The following is a 21908-nucleotide window of genomic DNA, read 5'->3' as shown; positions in this document are numbered from 1 at the left end:
AGATTACTTAAACAAAACCAATCAACCAAACTAACCTGTAAAAAAAAAAAAAAAAAAAAAAAAAGGAGAGAGAGATGCAGCAATTAACATCCCAATATATGTAATTAAAAAACAACAACAATAGCACAATTCAATGAAAAGACTCATTTAAAAGTAAGGAAAAATACAGTAAAAATGTGGAAGCAAATCTAGATATCTTAGAAATATTATTTAAAAAGGAAAATAGCTAATATAGCCAGTTAAAAGGCAAGTATTGAGTCAAACTGGGAAAAATTAGGAATCTGATATCTTAGGAATCTGATATCTATGTATCAGATATTTTTAGAGTGTTAGAATGAATAGCACATAGGTGTTCAAGATGTGATTCTTAAAAAGCTTAGCTATTTTTATACAAAAAGATCAGGTATTTACAAGTCTCTCTTTGCTGTCTGCCTCTATACTTGTCCAAAGTTTGAAAGATGGTTTATTTCCTTGTATAATCAAGAACACCTTAAATTTGTGAGATTTCTCTATGTGTCCACGAATGCTGCTGAGTTCAAGATGACATCTTTTTCACAGGTACGCGGTCCTCTTCAAAAGGCCTATTTTATATGCTTTCTTTTTAAAGTCAAAAACCGAATAGAAAAATGTAGTGTTATTTATACAAAACTTATGCAAATACATGACCCTTTGGATTATTCAGCTTTGGTCACTTCCTAGGCTTGATTAAGACACACATAGTTAGGGGCTCCTGGGTGGCTCAGTCGGTTAAGTGTCTGATTTCCACTTAGGTCATGATCTCACAGTTCCTGAGTTTGAGCCCCGTGTCAGGCTCAAACATTAACAAACTTTAAAAAAGGCACACATAGTTAAACCAACTGAATTTGTAAAGAGGTTTCACAGGAAAATGTTCCCTATCTGTGATCTCCCGTTGTACTTTAAAATTGTTCTTGCTAATTTTTCATTTCTGATGACCTAATGAACAGCATTTACCAAACACCCACAGCATCAAATCTTCAATGTTTTAAAAGGTGGCCTCCAAAGGGAACCAAATGGAACAAATGTCAGAGAATGATGTAAAGTCAGGATCTATGTTGGGTAGACAGGAGCCTGACCAGAGGATGTAAGAGCGATTTTGCTCTGGATGAGAATGCCTCCCCACACCACTCCTTTCTAAAATACTGGATTGCTATTCTGAGACTTCAGAGTGGTAGTGGGCAGGAAGGAATAATCAGCAATTCTAGTCACATTAAGTACATTTGTTTACATCCTACCTCATTCCACAAAGGATTTGACTATGTCTATAATCTGCAATTTTCTCTAAATTAAAAAAAATCAAGATCATAGAAAATATGTAAAGCATAGGAATATTAGCCTGGGCCAGAGATCGCTACATTTTGCTGTGCTTCACAACACCCCCCCACCCCCAGCCTCTAAAACTCTGCCCAAGTAGCACTCCACACCAATTATATCAGTGGATGGGAGAGGGAGGAAGAGAATAATAGTTTTAAAGATCCCCCGGTGTTCCTATGTGCAGTAAAGTTTGGGAACCACTGGCAGAGGCTGTCATTCTCAACTAAACATGCACATTATCCTCACCAGGGAAGCCATTGAAACTATTGATGCCTGCGCTCCTGCTACTGAACCGACGCAATCATAGTCCGCTATTGACTGAGCCCTTGTTACCGGGCACTGGATAATTTTAAAGCTCCCCAGACGGTAACAGTGAGCATCCAGCGTACAGAACCACTGCATCGGGGGAAAGCTGGTCCCTAATTACAAAGGGGACTGATTTCATTTTTTAATAGGTTCTTTTATGGCTTAAGGCCAGAAGATGGGTCCTGAGTTTCCTGGTGGCCAAAGTTAATAGAAAAATAATCATTTGAAATAGTTCTTGTCATCTTCCAGTCCCTTGGAAGAAAGAAAGCTTTTCTTTAAAAAATTTTTTTTTCTTTTAATGTTTATTTTTGAGTGAGAGAGAGAGAGAAAGGGAGAGAGTGTGCGCACAAGAGAGCCAGCACACGAGAGCAGGGGAGGAGCAGAGAGAGAGGGAGACACAGAATCTGAAAGAGGCTCCAAGCTCTGAGCTATCAGCACAGAGCCCGATGCAGGGCTTAACCTCATGAGCTTCGAACTCATGAGTTGTGAGAACATGACTTGAGGCTAAGTAGGATGCCTAACCGACTGAGCCATCCAGGCGACACCCCCCCCCCCCCGCCCAGAAACTTTTCTTGATAGATCTGCAATGTTTTGAGTGTTCTAACAGCAGCCATTGAATGATGTTATGAATCATGGTTTTATAAACACCCCTATAATAAATGACATGTGGCAAGTTTCCAGTTGTAGTTTCTAATAGCCAATTCTGAGGGAAAGCCAAGGACATGACCCAAGAGTGGTTGTGGGTGTAGGCAGTTGGGGTGGGGGTGTGGGAGCAGGAGCCGTGGAGGAAGTATGACCCACCTCTACAGTTCCCATAAATTATGGTCTCAACCAAAGATAAGGGCTGGAACTATGCACCTGCAGGATGTAGGGAGGGTGTCCTACATTCTTAGAAATTTCACGAGTACTGGGGTGCCTGGGTGGCTCAGCCGGTTAAGTGTCCGACTTCGGCTCAGGTTTGTGGGTTCGAGCCCCGTGTCGGGCTCTGTGCTGACAGCTCAGAGCCTGGAGCCTGTTTCAGATCCTGTGTCTCCCTCTTTCTCTGACCCTCCCCTGCTCAAGCTGTCTCTCTCTCTCAGAAGTAAATTTAAAAAAAAACATAAAAAAAAAAAAAGAAATTTCGCGAGTGCTCTCCCCCGCCCCTGTAGAAGGAATAAAGCTTGACAAAGGCCTGGCTAGTGAGGGTAAAGAAGCAGTGAATCTAACAGGAGTCACAGGCTCCGTGAAGAGTGTGTTGGATTTGGGGCTGTGTGTGAAGAATGAACAGAGAGAGACCTGTCTTAAGTGCTCCTTAGTAAAGATTTTTTTTTTTTCTCAATTGGGCTTTTGTGGTAACTAAGTACTGTTGATTTAATGACCCATGATTCCTAGACAAGAAGTCTTCTGAGAGGTAGTAAGTCCATGGGGTTAAGTCTTGAAACCCATTATACCTAGGGCACCTTGTTTTAAGCCAGCGTAATGTCATGGGAAGGAGGCAAAGGAGAGTTTAAGTGAGGCTAGGTATGCCCATTTTCTTTTGAAAATGATCTAGCAGAGCATACAGCAGATATTTTAGTAAAGTCGCTGGGAACAGGCAGAACGATTTTCTTGGATCCCAAGAGTTCCTTCTCGAAAAATTCTAAAAGCACCCAGTTACTACCCAAGCAGGCATTCCGAGGTTTCTTTTCAAAGGAAAATGGCCTGTTCTGTTTTTTTTTTTTTTTTAAACGCACAACTGCACATACCATCTGAATTTAAGGAAGGCTTCCTGGAAAAAGTCGAGTGATGGATTTCTTTCATTTATTTAAAGTAGTCGCTGGCGTTCGTGTAAATCTGAGGGATTAAAATGAACTGCTTAACAGTAGCTTGGAAGTGAGGAAGAATCTTACGGTGGCCAATAAGACATCTTAACGGTTTGCATATGCAGAAGATAACCTTAAACTTGAGTTTGATATTTCACGTTGCAGCTCACAAATGAGCTGCCTTTTATTCAAAGAACCAAGCTGTCTGTTTTCGAGTGGGTGGGTGTGTACCCAGAGCTGGCGCTGTGTTGGTTTTGTGTCCCGTAAGGTTGACACAGGCAGTGGCGACTCGCGGCCACACCGCGGCAGCCTCTCCCCTGCAAGCGGCCAGGCGGATCTGCTCGGGAGAGCTGACATCTTAGCCAACCGAGTCCGGCTTGCTTGGTGGCCAAGAATTTAAAGAGGTCTAGAAACATCCATATTTCCCCCTTTAACAATTACTGCGAGCCCAGGGCTCTAGGTAAAAAGACCACGGGGAAGAAGAATGAACTGAGTGGGATTTTTCCTCCCCCCGGGGAAAATGCCTTCAGCTCCCCCCTCCTCCCGTCCCCCAAATGCCCGGGTCGCCCCTTCCCCAAAGCGGAGGGCAAGCGAGAGGAGAGTGTGGGTCAGCTCGGAAGGCAAGCCCACGCCCGCAACCCCCGGCGGAGCCCTGTGCTGCCGGGCGAGCCCCGAAGAGCCACCCTGGAGGCCTGGGGGGGTGGGGTGGGCGTGGGGGCAGAACCCCGCCACCCGGCAGCCCGCGGCCCGCCCCCAAGCCCGGCCTGTGATTGGCTTGGGGGGCGCGTGTGCCCGCCCCGCCGAGGCGGGGAGGGTCCCCTCCGGGCGCCGGGTGGGAGGAGGCAGAGGACTGGGCGGAGAGAGCGGGGGCCGCAGGGAGCGAGCGAGGGGGCGGGCGAGCCGGGTTCCGGAGATCCGAGAGCAGGCTCGGAGAGGGGCCGAGTGCGGCGGGCGGGCGAACGAGCGGGCGGGGAGAGAAAGCCCGGCGGGCTCCGCGCCGCCGCCCGCTGCACGGCGCGCTCCCCGGACCGCCAGCCCGCACCGCCCCGCAGCCTTCCGGGAGGAAGCGGCGCAGGCAGCGGCCGGAGCGCGCTCTCCGGCTCCCTCACCTGCCGGCGCCCGGCGGCTCCCCCGGCGGGACGCGCGCAGGCCGGGCGCCGAGGAGGAGAGGAGCCCGGCCGCCGGCGCCGCAGCCCCAGCCGCCTGGGAGCGCCTCGGAGCCCTCGCGGGGCGCCGGCTCCATGGCGACCGGGCTCGGGGAGCCGATCTACGGACTTTCGGAAGACGAGGTGAGCGGCGTCCCCTTCCCTCCTGGGACTCCCCGGGGAGTTCCTGTCCCGCGCCGGCAGGGGGTCGGGACCCGGCCGACCCCTGGGGTGCGCGTCTTCAGCGCCTGCGGCGGAACCTCAAAGGCGGGTGCGCTCTGCGGCGGGGACCCGGCTGGGGGGGAGGGTGGTCTTCGGACCCTTGGGCCCCCTCCCCCAGCAGTGCGCATTGTTTGTAAATAAAGCGGCGCGACGCCCCCTCGAGCCGGGGTTCGCCCCGCCGCTACCCGCTTTTGGGGGTGGGAGGAGGGCTCGTGCGCCTCTCTGGACGCCTGATCCCCCTCCTGTCCCTGCAGCGTCTCCCGGGCTGTTGGGCAACTTTCCGCCTCGCGCCCCTCCAGCCCGGGAGTCCATGATGTGTGTCACGTCTGGGTCTGGGCTGGGGGCCCGCGCGGAGCCGGGGAGCCCGGGACCGCGCGGAGGAGCCTTGAAGGTTTTCCCCTTGGAACTTTCCAGTGATCGAGTCCTCAAGTGCTCTTGATGAAGGTGTGCTTATCCCGGGGGGAGTGGGCGACGCGCCCAAGCTGGGTGTGTCTGGCCCTCCCCCGGCTTGCAGAGTCGAAACCAGGAGTGTGGATCTGGGGTCTTTTTGATGGGGAAGACGTGGCGTGGTGGCAGGTGCTACTAGAAACTTGGAGGAAGCTTGCAACCTTGCCATTCCCCTCCCCGCCCCCCCCGGATTCAAAGCCCGGCACCTCTGGGGTAGGTGGAGAGACAGAAGCTCAATTGATCTCTTATTAATAAAGCACATCAAATAAGCCACGCCCCCAAGGCTGCCGGTTCGGCTGGAAGGAGCTTTGTTTTTCCCCCTCGCTCACTCCTCGCGGTTTCCCACTCCTCCTTTTGGAGGCGATCCTGGTAAATCGCTGCTGAGCCCTCGCTCGACCGGCCACGCTCGGCTCTTATTGGTGTGTTGCGCTGCCCAAAAGGGGGGTGGGAGGCCTGTCGCTGGCGCGGCGTGACCCGCAGGCTGGATGGAGCAGGTAGGAGGGGTTTGCCATCTGGCGGGGTGCGCGCTCAGGTCTGGCACCCCTTTCGAGAGGTGAATTTACAACCCATGAAGCATTACTCAGCAGGGAGGTATTTCCTATCCTGGTTGTTCATTTCATGAAAAGTTGATGCCTGGAAATGAGAGGATTTCTGGCTTTCTCTTTCTTCCTCTCCTTTCTTTCCGGAGGTCCCCTCTTTTCTCTGGGATTGGGGGTGGGGTTCATGGAGAGGCTATTATCTAGACCTGCCCACGTTATGGCTTCTCTCTCACCAGCTTTCCTGCTCTGGTCTGGGGTGTGTGTGCGCGCGAGCTTTGTAAGTGTGTAATGGAGTAGTTATCTCGGGGTGGGGAGGGTGTTTGGGGGTGTGACCTTTTTTTTTTTTCCTTAACAGCTAGGAAAAGCTTGCTGTGGTGTGTATTTTATCAAAGAATGATCACAATGCAAATAACGTGTGATTTACGTTTTCGATTATTTTGCCATGCTGTGCTCGGGTAAAATAATTTCCCTTTTTGGAGCAGTTACCTGGGGATGGGTGAAAAGGACCATTGTTTCTTTTACCCAGGGGGGTTCTGCTCTTCCCGGCTCCTCTCCCTGGCTCCTCTGGCTCCTCTCCGGGAGCTAACCCCTTTCATTCTCTACTTCTCCATTTAATGAGCAGCGGTAGATGGCAGGCAGTGAGCTTTTAGGAAGGTGCTGAGATACAGACATTCCTAAACAAAGGGCTTTTGAGGTACTGTGGGGGAAGACCGCTGCATTTCATCTTGGGTCTCTCTTTGTTTTTGTTTTTGTTTGGTTTTTCGAATACATGGTTTTTAAAGCTCCCTGAAAAAAAATATGACAATTAAGAGTGTTTTGGGAAATTTAACTGGATCAAGGAATCCTGTGCATGTCCCTGTTGTTTATTCTTTGTTTACGTTCACATCTAGTGTCCCCACCTACATAGAGCACATCTTGGCACTTTCGATGAGTTAACACAGATCTTCTTAACCGGTGTCCAGTGGGAAAGTGCAGGATGGAATATAAACAGTGTTGGGGATTGTGTCTATGTGTATGACTGGGTTCATTCCTGCATGTTACCAGAGGGACATTTGGGGCTGTACGGGGAACAGCACGAGGTGATGAAGACATTTTATTGATTGACTGATGGCTGTGTTGCCAGTACTAGTTAGATTCCCCCCTCCCCCGCACGTTATATTAGAAAAGACAAGTCACATCTGTTGTATTTTTTCAGCTTCCCCTACCAGTGAGAAAAGGAGGCAGGGCCGTTTTGATGACTTCCCATTTCCATGGCATTTGCTTTTTATGGGAGGTTTCGCGCCGTCAGGTTACCCTTTGGAAAATAAGGGAATGCCTTCGTAGAATATTAACAAATTGTGGAATTTGCACAGCTTGTTTTGTCTCTCTGAGTTAGTCTGTGTCAGGAAACAAATGACAGATTTTACCAGGCTCTTAAAGCAGACCGGCTGATGACACCCAACGGCAAGGGCTGGTTTTCCGAGGTGTGTTAAACACGGGTGTGCTCAGTCCCTGAACCTGATGTGCGCCAGGACCTCGCACAGGGGGGTTTGATTGCTTTCCATGCCTGTTAGCAAAATAGGCGTCCGTGCCTAGCACATTTCTTAAGTGAGTTTGTATTTTCATCGAAGCTGCCGGGAAAGCATTGTGTGTTTGGAGTGCACTTAAGTTTCACATCCCCTCTCAGAAAGCTGCTTTAGCTCTAAGTCCCGCTGCTCCAGGAGCAGTGGATGCTACTGAGTGAGACTCTCCAGCTTGTGGAATGGGAGGGAGTAAATGTGGGCTTTGCCTGGGTGAGTGCACCGACTGTTTTTTGTGTCTTTCTGGCCGAGGTTCCTCTGTGAGGTATGGTTCGTATTTACTGGTTTAAATCTGGTCATCGTAAGGAACCCACATTTGAAATTGCCATCAGGTGAAGGGCTTCTAGCATTAGATTCGCCAAGTAGCAACATTTGAGATTCCGGGCCTGGCATCAGATTTGGTTTGGAATCAGAAGACTTGGACTAGTTGCGTCTGGCTTGGTTCCTTGCAGTTTCTTGTTTTGCTTTGAGTATTTATTTATTTACTGGCAATCCTGCAGGACATTTTGGAGTTTACTTGGGAACATTACTGTTCAATCTTCTGAAATCTTTTCTTACAACATCTTACTAGAAAGGCGTCTTTTGCAGAGAAGATTTCTGCTGGGTGAAATACTAAAGTCTGAATGACAGCTCTCTCATTAGATGTGGCATTTTTTTGGATGGTCACAGTGAGGTAAATGGCATAGAAATGAAGGCCAGGGGGACATGGGACAGTACTTTGACACCCTCCCTATGTATTTGATATAAACCAGAATAGTTGGCGATGGCTTCATATGCTTTCTCTGTACCTAGCACCATGTTAAGTCTCGTTGAACTTGTCTCATTTAATCCTCATGAACTCCCTATGAGGTGTGCTAAGATTCACAGATGAGCAACGGAAGCTCAGAGATGTTAAGTGACCTGCATAAGGACACACAGTGAGGAAGTTAACGGAATTGGGGTTTGAACCCAGTTCTGTTGATCACACAGCCCTAGGTTTGAACATGCTTCTTCTCTTCCAAGTTATCTTGAAAGGTCTTCATAGCTAGGTTGTTGAGGTTAAGTCACAATGGCGATAAGCATCAGGAGTTGTAAGCTGAATCACCTCTAGTCTGAATTGGCCAGAAGGCTTTCTTAGTATGCTCTCCACTGTGTTTTAAAACTTAGGAATTTTTACAGAAAATGGTAAATATCTGACTCAGTGGGGCTCCATTCTCACCTGGCAACAATTAGTGGGTCTTAGGCGTGGCCTGGAGCTGTGGTAACTGCCTCGGCTTTAGGTTTCTCTTTACTCATTTGCATATAATTAACCTCCTTCGTAACAACTGAAGATTTGCAGAGGTTGCACTTGGCATAGGTATATTATCTTGAAGATGCTGTCAACTTAAAGATGCACCACTATTTTATGTACAGCCAAAAAGAAAGAAAAAAAATTGCTGTCACACTGTGCTATAATTAATTTCATAAAGTGTCCTTATTCCAGGATGTTTTAGAATCCATGGCTTTGATTAGAAACCTGAGATAACCCTGGGCCATCAGTTTCAAATAAAACACCAGTCATTCAACACTTTTAAGCCAGTTGCTAGTCAGCTTTTTGCCTTTCTGTTACTGAGAAAAGGGGTAGCCTATGGGAAATGCTCTTAACTGGGCATTGGCAGAGAAGAATCAGGGAGCCCGCAAGAGAGGCCACCTGCGTAGCCATCTGTAAGTAATTCAGAGTGGTCATTAGTGTTTAAAACATGGTCTGTGTGTGTTTTCAAGAGATTACTTGAGAAACACTGCATGCCATCTTTGCGGCTGGGCAAAAACGATCACATGATTGCTTTTGGAAATTAGTTGAGATACTGTTTGTATCTAAAGGTAGATGCCAAAAAGCAGCTTTGAAGAGGGAGGTAAGACTTGCCCATTTGTTTCAAGTCCAAGTGCCTGAATCAAGCCTAGCAGTGCTGGCTGGTATGCTCTGTGCCCAGGACACGGGCTTAGCCCAGTGACAGTCTGCGTCATCATTGGTAACATTTAAGAAAAACGCTAAAAGGGCTTAGGTTTTATTGTGACATTTAAAAGCAGGTGTTTAAAAATTTTTTAATGTTTATTTTTGAGAAAGAGAGAGAGACAGACAGTGTGAGTAGGGGAAGGACAGAGGAGACAACAGAATCCAAAGCAGGCTCCAGGCTCTAAGCTGTCAGCACAGAGCTCGATGTGGTGCTCAAACTCATGAACTGTGAGATCATGCCCTGAGCCAAAGTCGGACATATCTTATTCAGTTTTATTAAGTCTGAATGTTTTGAATTCTCTCATTACTGAAAAGCAGTTTCCTTAAGGAATAAAAAGAATTTTGCTCTAAGGGGTGAGGACAGCGGCAAAACGGGAATCCTCAGACAATCCTGATTTCTTTACCATAGCAGAGTTTAAAAAAATTTTTTTTAAGGTTTATTTATTTTTGAGAGACAGAGACTGAGCACGAGTGGGGGAGGGGCCGAGAGAGAGGGAGACACAGACCCGAAGCAGGCTCCAGGCTCCCAGCTGTCAGCACAGAGCCTGACACAGAGCTCAAACCCACAGACCGAACCCACAAACCGTGAATTCATGACCTTGAGCAAAAATCAGATGCCTAACTGACTGAGCCACCCAGGCGTCCCTACCGTAGGAGAATTTAAAGGGAATTGGTTGAATGGTAGTTGGGCAGCTCCTCGGTGAGGACCCACACCATCAGGAAACTTCCTTGCAGAGTTCTTCCGTGATTTTGGGAGCATCAACATGCTTGATGTCTCGTCAGGAGGAATCTCCAGGAAGAAATTCCCTGGCAGTAGAGACTGATGTCACATGTCATTGAGGGGAGAAACTTTATGCTCACTGCCTGTTTAGTAGCCTTCCCGCATCGTGCTGTTTGTTCTTAAACAACATCGCAGCATGGTGGTAGAGAAACAAATCAGTTTCTCTGACAGGTCAAAAAAAATTCTTATTTTGAGGGGCACCTGGGTGGCTCAGGCGGTTAAGCTTCAGCCTTCGGCTCAGGTCATGATCTGGTGGTGCGTGCATTCGAGCCCCGTGTCACGTGCTGATAGCTCAGAGCCTGGAGTCGATTTCAGATTCTGTCTCCTTCTCTCTCTGCCCCTCCCCTGCTTGCACTCTGTCTCAAAGATAAATAAACATTAAAAAAAATTTCTTACTTTGAGTTAAAAGATCTGAACAGAGTTTATTGGTGCCTCTGAATTTTGGGCCCTGGATGAATAAGAAGGTTTTCAAGTGTTTTTGACATTGTAGGTCTTCGAAGTGTTTTTGCCTTAGTGATCTCTTTAATTGGTGATAAGGGCAACCACACATTGATCTTTTGATAATCCACATTAAAGGGGATCAACATAATATATGAATAATCACGAAAGTCAGTATTCAGATATTAGGCTTAGTGAAGGCTGGGAGAAGGGTGACCAAATATTACTTTCTGTTTTTGTATTGCTTCTCTTCCAGGTCACTGTATAAACCAATATATCTCACTTTCTGACTATAGGTGGCAATGTTTGTACTGTTTAATGGCGTAACCCTTGGTTTGGAGTTGCTCGTTGGTGGACTGTAGAAATGAGAGCCTAATCTAGAGATGAAGATAAAGTAGATCCAGAAGCCAGTATTTTCCTACGAACTAAAAAAAAAAAATATTTAGTTAACTAATAGGCACTAAAGTGATGTTTGTCAACGTGAGCAGTATCAAGCATCTTGCTTTTTCTGAGGTTCCCCCTTTTCCAGAGCACATGAAATCTAGAAGAGGGAAGGCATTTGGATCGGGGGGAAGCTTCCCCCCCCCCCAAAAAAAAGCCACACACATGGAAATGGTCCTTCTGAGAAACACTGCTATGTCCTTTCTTCTTGGGTGCATAGGGACTTCTAAATAATGCTAGTTCCGTATGGACTGTTCCAGAATTGCCATCATGGGCTTTGAGAAGGAACTAATAATTATCACTACTCCCTGGTGTTTGATTGCTAGAGATCTTGATTCTTGAGGTAAGACGGTGGCTCAGCTTCTAGCAGAGAAAAAAATCAGTGGTGGAAAGATCTGGAATACTTATTTTATGAATATATAGGACCTTATAGTTGTGATGTTTTGTGCTGAACCTGAGTGGCCTGAATGCTGGCTTTTACTGTAATACCTTTAGGTGAGGAAAGCCACCTCATGTAAGTGTATCTAGCTTAAATGTGACACTTAAGTTGACTTTTTGTCCCTGACTCCAAGGTTCTGTATTGATTCAGAACTTGCCAAGTTTAGTGGTGAGACTATCTGATTCTCTCGCTGTCACCACATTCAGTGTTGGGTGACTTCTTGGCAGGCAGGCATCCACTGAGAGCTCTTGTATTTTTATGTCTCCTCTTCACCAAGAAAAAGGGGCCATTGAAAAGTGACTTTGTTTTTAGTGTAAAATGGCTGTGATGTGAAATCCACCCTGTAATGGTGGTACTTGGGCTTGTGGAGATAGTGGTCCACGAAGGAGATGTACTGCCCATCCCTGGTCAGGGTCGTGGCCCATCACCTGTGATGTCAGCGGACATCGTGGCTTCCCAGGCTCACTAGAGTGAAGTTTAGATGGATCACTTGAGAGGCTCAGGCATGTGTCCACCCACCTCTTGTCCACCGAGTGGAAGCTGTGTGCTTTTTCTGCCTCTGTGCGTGACTGGCTACCTCCAGACCTGAGTGTGGATGGACCCTGTGGTGCAGTGACAAGGGCGCACTTGCATCTGTGAACCTTAGTCTTGGCCTTTGTTAGCACATATTGCACATTTTATTTCCCAGTTTCAGCAGCATTTAAGGCCTGGCCCTTCCCGTTCTCGTTGGATGAAACTCTGGATTCTGTTTTGTAGTGTGTCCTTTAAGGCACTCTGTGAAGCTGGCCTTGAACGGTGGGTTAGGCGTTGAGGTGGCCTTCATGGCGTGGGAGAGCTGCAGCTGGGAAAGATCGCCCGCACGTTCTTACCTGGCGGAAAATCCCGCCATCTCACCTCCGTGGAACATCTGTTAGGAACTAATGTCTTAAAATGCAAACTTAGTTTTGCCCCATGATCTGTAAGACTTTAAGTGTTAATGTACATTTTGGCAACCGTGTTGGAAGTCACCAATGTGAGGACTCTGGTGAAGACGGGCTTGGGTCACAGGTAACGTAGAAGATGAAGATCTTCTCTATTAGTTTTTCCTGCTTAAATGAAGATGTTTCTGAGTAGGTTAGTTTCACTTAACATGCGAAGGTCTTTTTTTTTTTAAACGCTGGAAGTTATTTCAGTCTGGTGGTTTTCAACCCCACCCCCTTTCCAGAAAACAAAAGCAAGCCTAAGCTATTTAGAGAATTTGCTTAGTAAGCACTCAGTGTGTATCTCACGGAATTCAGAGCACCACATACTCTCGCATACTCTTGAATCTCCTGATTACCTTTAGAACCATGTATGTTGAAAATCAGGGCTTCCTTTTCCAAGGCTCCATGTTTCTCTCTCTCTGTTAATAAATGATTCATCTTGAGGTGTCCTCACTGCACCAGCTTGATCTTTGGCACTTTGGGTTGGAAAGGGGAAGGAGTGTGAGGTTTCAAGAAGAAGCAAAACTGGGACTCCATTCGCTTCCGTTTATACTCCTGCAGTTCCTTTTGTGCTTCGTGCATTGTGTGTGATAATCGGATGCAAATGTAACTAGAGTCAGGTTGTTTTTAAACTTTGAACTGGCCGTTCCTCCTCCCATTTGTTTGTAACTCTGGAGAATAAATGGATGTGGATCTTGGATTAAGCACTGTCGGAAGGGAGCGGAACCCTGGGTTGATTTTGTGTTGTAGAATATGTTTATGCCGATAATTGAGATATTGGTAGGTGCCTGCTGCCTGCCTTTGGAATAGATGTCTTAGTTTCACCGACTTCTTAGTGGAAGAGAACACTGAGCTCGGAGTAAGAGCTTTTCCTTTCCTTCTCTGAGAAATGAGATAGAGAAGAGCGAGCACCAGCCGTGGGGGTGGCTGGCGGGGTAGGGAGGTACTGGAGAGCGTTTAATAATGTGGAGATGTCACTCATATGATTGGAAAAAGTAGGTTACAAAACTGGGGGGCAGTGCAGTCCTATTGTGGTTAAAAGTATGTATACATAGGAGCATCTGGGTGGCTCAGTCGGTTAAGCGTCTGACTCTGAATCTCAGCTCAGATCTTGATCTCAGGGTTGTGAATCTAAGCCCTGCATTGGGCTTTGTGCTGGGTGTGAAGTCTGCTTTAAAATACAAATGTGTGTGTGTGTGTGTGTGTGTGTGTGTGTGTGTGCGCGCGCGCATAGAAGAAATGTAACTGGGAAAAAACATACCCTGAGATGTTGATGGTAATTATCTTTGAGTAAAGGGATTATAGGTCATTTCTATCATCTTTTTAGATTTTACTTATATTTTTCTATATTTCTACAGTGAACTTTTTCTTAACATAAAAGTAAATTTAAGAGTGAGGGAGAAAGAAACCTCCCAAATGTATGTCGTTTGTTAGGCTTTGGGTGAAGATGAGAGCACTTGGTCAGAACAGATACTGATAGTGTGTGTTCATTCAGTTGAACATATGTTCATCAAGAGCCTGCTGTGTGCTTTGTATTTAAGGATATCAAGGTCAGTGCATTGCCACTCGGCTCTTAGGAGCTCCCCACCCATGTGGGAAATTGTGGGATAGGTGAAGGGAGGATTGGATTTTTTTTCCAAAAAAAAAAAAAGGGACCAGTAGATTAGACTTATTTTCACTTATAGCACAGAGGTTTCATTTTGTCCGCCATGGACACTTAAAATTTGGATTTTCATCCTTCTGTGCATTACAGTTGCATAAAAGTAATTTAGATCATTAGTTGCGTTTTATGTTCTCTGAAATTTTTGTGTGTACCATGAAAATTGTGGCCTCCGTGTACTATCAAAACCAAACTGAAATCTGTTTCTCTTTTTGTGTCTTTGGGTTTTGAGTCAGTCTTGTTGCAGCACTGAATAGTTTTAGATGTCGAAAGGGTACTTGAACACAGTTGTAATCATCTGTGCAGATATCTCAGTATCTTGAAGCTGCTCTTTATTTTGCCTTTGAGCTGACTTGTGATGTCCATCCAGGATCGGTATGTCTGAGTATGTTTCACGGTGATCCCTTCCTGAACGAAAGGGCGCAATTGACAAATACCATGTTAGGTCTGATTTGACAGTTGTCTTTTTGTGTCTATCTCTCTGCTTTTAGTATTTCTGACCTGAGGATGCATCTTGCAGTTTACGTGTGTGTATAATGTGGTGGGTTCCCCGCACTCACACCACACTCTCCTCCCCTCCTCCCCCTAAAGTTACAGTTTACAAGTATCTCAGAATTGTAGTGCTTGAGTTGGCCAATCTGAATTTGTGTATTATGGTGGCCCATGCATTATGGTGGATTATTGATAGTTGTCATGGAGACTGATGTTATCTTTCTTGTTCAGTTACACCTTGTCTGTTAGGTGCCCACCTGGACAGTAAGGATGTGTACCAGCTCAGTGATGTCATCAAGGAATCAGGTTCCATTCTTTATTCCATCATCTAACGCCTGACCCTTTTTGAAGACCTTATTGGTCTGTGGGTGGCAGGGAGAGCTATGTTCTTTTTTCCTACTTGCAGAGGAAAGAGAATGGCCTCCTGGGTCTTTTTGTTAAGATTAAAGAAATTCCATTTCCAGAAACACCCAGGCAATCTCTTGTGTCCCACTGGCCACGGAGGCTTTGATCTGCTCATCTTTTAACCAGCTCCCGGCAAGGAGAGGATGAGATTACCTTTATTGCTCTGGGGGTCTACCCCTCGAGCTGAGGTGAAGCCCATGATGGCCCCACAGTCCACCCATTGGACAGTTCATCCACCTTCAGATATATACATCTTCAGAAATACCCATGGCTTCTTGAAATCACATGCTCCCTTTCCCTAGGGAGGCAACCTGAGTTTTCATCTGAGTATTGCAAGGATGTCTGGGTGATACACTGTCCTTTTTCTTACACCTAAAAGGAATTTTTGTTTTTAATGGTCTAGTGACTTACGGCTAAATAGGTTGGATCCCCCAAAGCATCAACCTGCAATGTGAAGAAAGAACAGGATGCTACAGTAAGTCTCCCATGTGGAGAGGGTGAAAATAAGAAAACTTGCAGTGCGCTGGCTGCTGGATCAGGAATAGCAAGGTGTCCTTGGCTTGGTCTGCTAGTCTGGCAGCTTTCGGCTCTACTGGATCATGCCCAGCGTGAGACTCTCCCATGGTCCCTGTCCTCTTCAGCTGCACCTGGATGGTACCGGCCCTGGCAAACTGCCTCCTCTTGCGTCCTGCTCGGGTGTGAGTTTGGGGCTTTAGGGTTGTGTGTCTAAAGACTGAACAGCCACAAGCTGGTGTCCGCTGACCTGGGTATTTGGCAGTATTGTTCCTGTGAAAACTTAGGTACTGAGTTCGTTTGCGTCTGGTTAATACCTTGCGCTGGTAACAACAGCCAGTGACCTTATCTAGATGAAGTCCCTGGTTCTGGGAATTTCTGTGTCTTAGCGACAGGTCTCCATGCCCTGTCCCTGCCCTTCACTGCTGCCTCAAAGCAGTGTGAAATTAGCCTCACACGGAGAGGCACACCACTTGGATCCAACAGACAGCCGGGCCCTTGAACCCACTCTGCCTTTGCTCTGCCTCTTCAGAATGCCCAACGTCCCCAGGCTGGGATGGTGGGGGACACAGGACCGCTCCACCTGCTCCCCAACTCCGCCATTTCACTTTTTTTTTTATAGCACGTCTTTTTTTTTTTTTTTTTAATGTTTTATTTATTTCTAGGAGAGAGAGAGAGAGACAGCGTGAGCAGGGGAGGGTCAGAGAGAGGGAGTCACAGACTGAAACAGGCTCCAGGCTCTGAGCTGGCAGTCAGCACAGAGCCCGACGTGGGGCTCGAACCCACGAACCGCGAGATCATGACCCAAGCGAAAGTCGGACGCTTAACCGACTAAGCCACCCAGGCGCCCCTAGCACGTCTGTTTATACAAAATCTGTTCTAGTTAGGACTCTTGATTGCAAGCAACAGGGACCGAGTCTGATGAATTTAAGCAGAAAGGGATTTAGTGAAGGCATTTTGGAGAGCATGGAGTACCTATCAAGCTGGAGAGCCAGGCTTGAGCAGAGGCAGGGGCCGAGGGGGGCTGGGAACCCCAAATCACAGTGAAGGCCCGGGGCTCCCTGACACTGAATGCCACCTCTGACACTGTTCCATACCTGTCTCTGGACACCGTGTGGGGGGCATTTCTCTTGCTGTGCCTGCATCACTCTCCGTTACCTGTGTTGGGGGTCCTCACAACCACTCTCGGGCTCAGTGATGCCTTCACAGGGACCCAGAACTTGTACTCACAGTTACGGTTTATTACAGTAAAAGGACACAGAGCAAAGTCAGAAGGAAGAGATGCTTGGAGTGAGGTCCCGGGGAAACGAGGTTGTGAGCTTCCAAGAGTCGTCTCCCGGGGGCAGCACCCAGCGTGCGCGGGGCTCCCCGAGTGGCAGATGTGACGGTGTGTGTGACAGTGTGTGTGAGATGTTGTCCACCAGGGAATTCACAAGAGACCCCGTGCTCAGGGTTTGGTCAGGGACTGGTTGCGTGAGCGCCCTCCGCCTAGCACGCACTGCAGTTCCAGACCCCAGGAAGGAGCTAGGCGTTCGGCGGGAAGCACGAGATGGGCACAGTCTGGGCACACTTCTCCTTGAGGGAAGGTTGTATCCTCTGTGGAAGGAACCATTTACCATCCACGCTCCCAGACACCAGCCGAGGGCCAGCCTCGAAAGCGGGTCTTTCCAAGGAGAGCGGCCCGGGGCCTGCTGCACTAATCCCGCTCCGCTCACTGCTTCTTGGTGTCCCCCGTGGGAGAGGGACGCGGGGTTTGTTCCTCCTTTCTTAAACTTTTGGTTTCTGTGGAGGGAGCTGGGCCTGGCCTCCCCCCAGACCTCACACGGGGCAGCACCCCAGACGTGGGGAATTGGTTTCAGGTGCCGGGAGGCCCAGCATTCCCCTCCCTCCAGGAAGACTCAGCTGAGCACGAGTCAGGCCCGTTATAAATGTGGATTGAGTGGCTGCAGTAGCGAGGTGAGGGGGTGCTAATTTTGTGTCCTTGATGGGGGGGGGGGCTGAGTGTACCCCAGGTGCCATAGGTTTGCAGGCACTCTCCAGGGACCTCCGGTGTAGTATGGGATATATGATAGGGATTCGGCTGAGACTGAATGAGGTGCTGCCAGCTGCTTAAGGTTTGGGGATTGAATATTCCAGACTGGCGGGCGGGGGGAGTAGGAAACGTGAAGGTGGGACTGGATGAGCTAGAGGAACAGAAAACCAGAGTGACTAGAGCCTGAGAGGGAGGGGTCAGAGAGGGGGGACAGGGGACAGGTCAGGAGGGCCTGGACAGCCCCTGTGGAGGGCGGGGGTTTCCTCGGCGCAGTGGGAAGCCATTGGAGGATTTTCGGCACAGGGGTAGCGGGATCTGATTTGTGACTGGAAGTGACCCTGGAGGAGAAAGGATCCTCGGAAGGAGAAGAATGAACGAGCAGGGAGGCCAGTTGGGGACTCCAGTACTGGTTGGGTAGGAGGTGTGGCAAGCTGGGATTCCAGCGGGGACACAGCAGATTGAGGCGGAATGGAGGGACTTGCCGTAGGTGTTGGAGGAATGGGCGGTCCTGGACAGTTGCCGAGGCATAGGATTTTGGTGTGAGCGGTGGGCGGGGAACCGGGAGATCAGAACGTCTCTGTGACGAGGCTAAAGGGAGTGCGTCCATGGAGCATCCGGGTGATGCCAGCGAGCAGGTGGATGCGAGCTTCTAGAACCTGGCCGTGCTGTCAGGGCGGGGATGGGACGGGAGGGCCGTCGCGGCTAGTTGACACGTGAGGCCTGGGGCTTAGGGAAGGTGAGGATTGAGGTGGAGGAGAGGCCAGGCCCTGGCCCAGGAGCGTGGCTGGGGGGCGAGAGGGGGACATGTGACTGGAGGACGAGGTGGATGCTTGGGGCCCTGGCGGAAGCTGTGTCAGTCAGGAGGAGTGGGATGCACGCCCCGGAGAGGCCACCCTTCCGAGGAATTTTGCCGTGAACACGAGGAGGCCTGTGGCCGCCGCAGAGCGAGGGCGGGGCCGTGGAAGATGTGTTCTGGGGTTGGGACACGCCACGGTGTCCTTGTGTGTGGAGAGGGAGAAAGTGCTGCAGAAGGGGCGTCTGCCTACGCAGTGAGGTTGGTGTGCTCACCGTTCTGGGGCTTCTGGGCCTGCGTTTGAAACCGTCTTTGGTTGTGTCGGCATAGGCGCCCCTCCGGCTGAAGCGGCACTGGGTCGCTGGTGTCCTCCTGCCCAGGAAGCCAGACAGTGGTGGACGGTGGGGGTGGGGAGGGTGGGTAATGAGAGTGTGTGTCCCCGCAGTGGAAAAGGCTCAGGAGCACTGAGTCGGCGCCATGCACAGCCGAGCCAGCAGAGCCGTCCTGGGCCCGGGAACCAGCCTCACGGCGGCCAGCGCCACGGCACGTAGACCTACTTAATGCCTCCTAAATGAAATCCCAAGCCAAGAATGTAAGTCAGCAGAGAGGAGAATTGAGGGAGATTTTTCACCTTCTCACTGGCATGTCAAGCTCCAGAAGTCCCATTCTAATTCACGGCAGACAGTCGTAGTTCACTGTCTAGTGTCCTGTGACCTTCTCCCGCTGCCCCATGCTCTGAACGTTTCTATAGTCTCATATTTTATATATTCTTGAAAGCAACTGCAGTCTTGTTGGAACGAGGTTGGTCTTCATACACAAAAAGGCTCATGATTGCAGGAAGGGACTGGAATGCCCACTAAGGGGCAGTTGTACGGAGACGACCAGGTGGTTTGGCAGATCCACATTCCATAATGTCCCTGTCGCTCTGGGAAGGAGCAGCTTCTCAGTTTACCAGTCTTGTTATTGTGGTGATTTTAACTTTTCTGGGCAGCAAAGACCGGGCCCTTCTTCGCCAGGCAGGCTGAATTCCAGAGTCTGCACCATGACGTTTCAGGCCGCTGCTCTGGGAGGGACGAGCATAGGGTCGACAGTTTCTTTACCCTTTTAAGAATCTGAGGAAGCTAAAACCCAGCGGTGCCGAAGGCTCAAAGGGGAGTCTGTGCCCTTCTGTTGAAGGTACTTGCCTCTTTGGGACGTGGACAGGCAGGAGGTCTTTTCACTTAGAATTTTACTCTTCTCTCTTTTCCTTCCCCCAAATTCTAAGTCAATGTTATGGGCTAGAAGAAGGGGGTAATCTCTATAGGGTTCAAAAGGATCTCAAAAATGATTTTTTGGGTGGGGGGGCAGCTGACCTGCTGAGATTGTCCGGTCTGTGGGTGTCTTGGATGGAGGGTGCACTGGTGGGGCCTGATGTACTGGGGATGGTGAGAGACAGAGGCCTGTGGCTCTGACCGACGTGAGACGGGCACGTGAACTACCCTCACACGTGGTGGTCCGTGAAGGAGCAGAAACACCCATCCAGGGCAGGGCTTTTGGGTCTGGGGCGTGAAGATAAGTGGAAAAGACGGGGTATCCAGCTTCCAATAGTGACCTCTGAGCTGAGTTTTAGGTAAAGATAAGCGAACAGCTAAAATTTGAGCACTTTCCACATGCTAGGTGCTGATAGAAAGGTCTTACAAAAACGAACTCCCCTAATCTTCACCTCAGCTCTTTGAGATGGGTACTTCAGTCTCCATTTTATAGGGTCAGGGGGAGAAACTGAGGCACAGGGATGTTAATTGGCTTGCCTAGAGGGTCACAGAGCTAGTAAGTGGCAGAGTTGGGACTTGAATCAGGTTCACCATGGGTAGAACCACCGTGTCTCTGGGCAGTTCTTCAGGGAGGGGAGGGGGGCACAGCCGAGACCCCGGTGGCCACACTGAAAGTCAGAGGAAGTGGCTGGGTGTGAACAGCCTGCGGACCTTGTTCCGAAACTGGGTCCCCATCCTCGGAGGCACTTTGGGAAACCTGTCTATGTGTGCTCTTCTGGTGGTTGCTGTGCCGTGAGGAGAGAGTGGATTCGAGGAGGCCGTGCAGCTGGCCTGGTAGAGATGGTGGTAATGACCGTGGACACCAGCAAGGGGATACATGCAGGAGGCATTTAGGGGGCAGGCGGCATTGGATTGGTCACTGGTTGATTAGGTGAGAAAAAGGAAGGAGTCTGGAAGAGTCAGCCCAGGTTTCTTGTTTTAGAGGGCTACAGGGATGGGAGGAGGGGAGAAGCCCACATTTAATAAACACCTTGTATAAAGGTTCTAAACTGGGGAGTATCCCCCCTCCAACATTGGGCAGTGCCTGGAGGTTTTTTTGGTTGTCCCAATGTGGGAGGTGCTACTGGCATCTAGTGGGTGGAGGCTGGGCTCGCTGTTAAACATCGTACAAGGCACATGGCATCCCCCACAACGAAGAACTACCCTGCCCCAAATGCCAGTATCGCCAAGGTTGAGCAATCCCACTCTGATGCATACCAGTTGTACATAGATCTATCTCGTTTAACCCATGGATATTATAAATCCTATCTTGCACATTTTTCCAATGAGAAAATGAAGGCTTAGAAATAACAGGACCAAAACCACAGAGCTAATCAATGCCAGAGTGAATTTGAACCCCTGTCTCCTGTATGTCGAGATCCAGACATGCCTTCTGGTTCTCGCTGCTGCTTTTATTTATTCCGCACAGCGCTGCGAAGGCAGAGGCACATCGGACTGGGGATTCTCTTTCTGTAGTGCTGGCTCCAGACTAGGGGAGGCAGGAAGGAAGGTGGCTATTTATACTCCGCTCCGCATAGGATCGAATAGCTCTGCATTTTCCAATCTTGAAGGTCTTACAGTGAGGATTTCACAGAAATTTGATCATTTAGACGTTGGCTTCCCCCTGCAGATCTAAATATGGGAACACGTACTATCCTTTCCTTTAAAAACAAATACTGTTAATTTATGGTAAGATAAATGCAAAAACTGTAGTTCCAAGCCCTGTTTATTCCCCTTGCATATGAACTATTACTGGCTCTCTTTTAGTAATTTACTTACGAGGTATCCCTTTGGGAAGGGTTAACATGAAGAAGAGGAATTTGGAGGATCGGCTAGAACTGCTCTGGCTTTAAAGATAAATGTAAAAGTACATTGATTTGCCAGAGGTAAGGAGCCCTTTAGAGAATGAGTTTGTCTTAGTGTGGTCTACAATGACCAGACAGCTTTTGGTAGCTCAGGATACAGTTGCGCATTTTCTAATGGGGTTTCTAATTTTGTCAGCTGCTGTCCACTTTCAGTGATTATTATCCAGCTGCCGGGCAGATTTTGGATGTATGTAGCAGCCTTCCTTGGTAGCTCGTGACATTAGAGCTTTGGGACAGAGTTCTCCTAGTTGAACTCTTCATAATCTCATATTATTGATATTTTCAAGGTTATGTATTTGAAGATATGGTCTTGGATGCTGATGTGAAAGGGGGCTGCCTCACTGAAATTGGGATAGGAACTTTTATGGACATGATTTGTCTGTTTAAAGCAGCCTTTGTGCTGTGTAGTCTTATTATTTTGCCGGCCCCACAGTGCCCTGGTGCTTGGGCTGTTGAGACCATTTGGTGTGTGTGAAGTTTGTCCTTCGCCCGTCA

The 21908-nt window shown here is 48.7% G+C and overlaps 1 protein-coding gene across 4 annotated transcripts in view; it reads left to right on the top strand.

The window, feature by feature from the left end:
- Positions 1–4370: 4370 nt before the first annotated feature.
- NEDD4L (NEDD4 like E3 ubiquitin protein ligase) overlaps positions 4371–21908 on the top strand; it is a 338691-nt gene continuing 321153 nt past the window's right edge. For all 4 annotated transcript variants that reach the window (XM_039230506.1, XM_039230505.1, XM_039230503.1 and 1 more), the window contains exon 1: positions 4371–4708. In XM_039230506.1, the coding sequence (XP_039086437.1) occupies positions 4661–4708 (48 nt within the window). In that variant the 5' untranslated portion in view covers positions 4371–4660. The remainder of the gene's footprint in view (positions 4709–21908) is intronic.

This window comes from Hyaena hyaena, unplaced genomic scaffold, assembly GCF_003009895.1.
Source record: "Hyaena hyaena isolate Hyena2069 unplaced genomic scaffold, ASM300989v1 scaffold_47, whole genome shotgun sequence".
NCBI lineage: Eukaryota > Metazoa > Chordata > Mammalia > Carnivora > Hyaenidae > Hyaena > Hyaena hyaena.
Note: the sequence above shows the minus strand (reverse complement) of the source record. Positions and strands in the feature narration are given on the sequence as shown.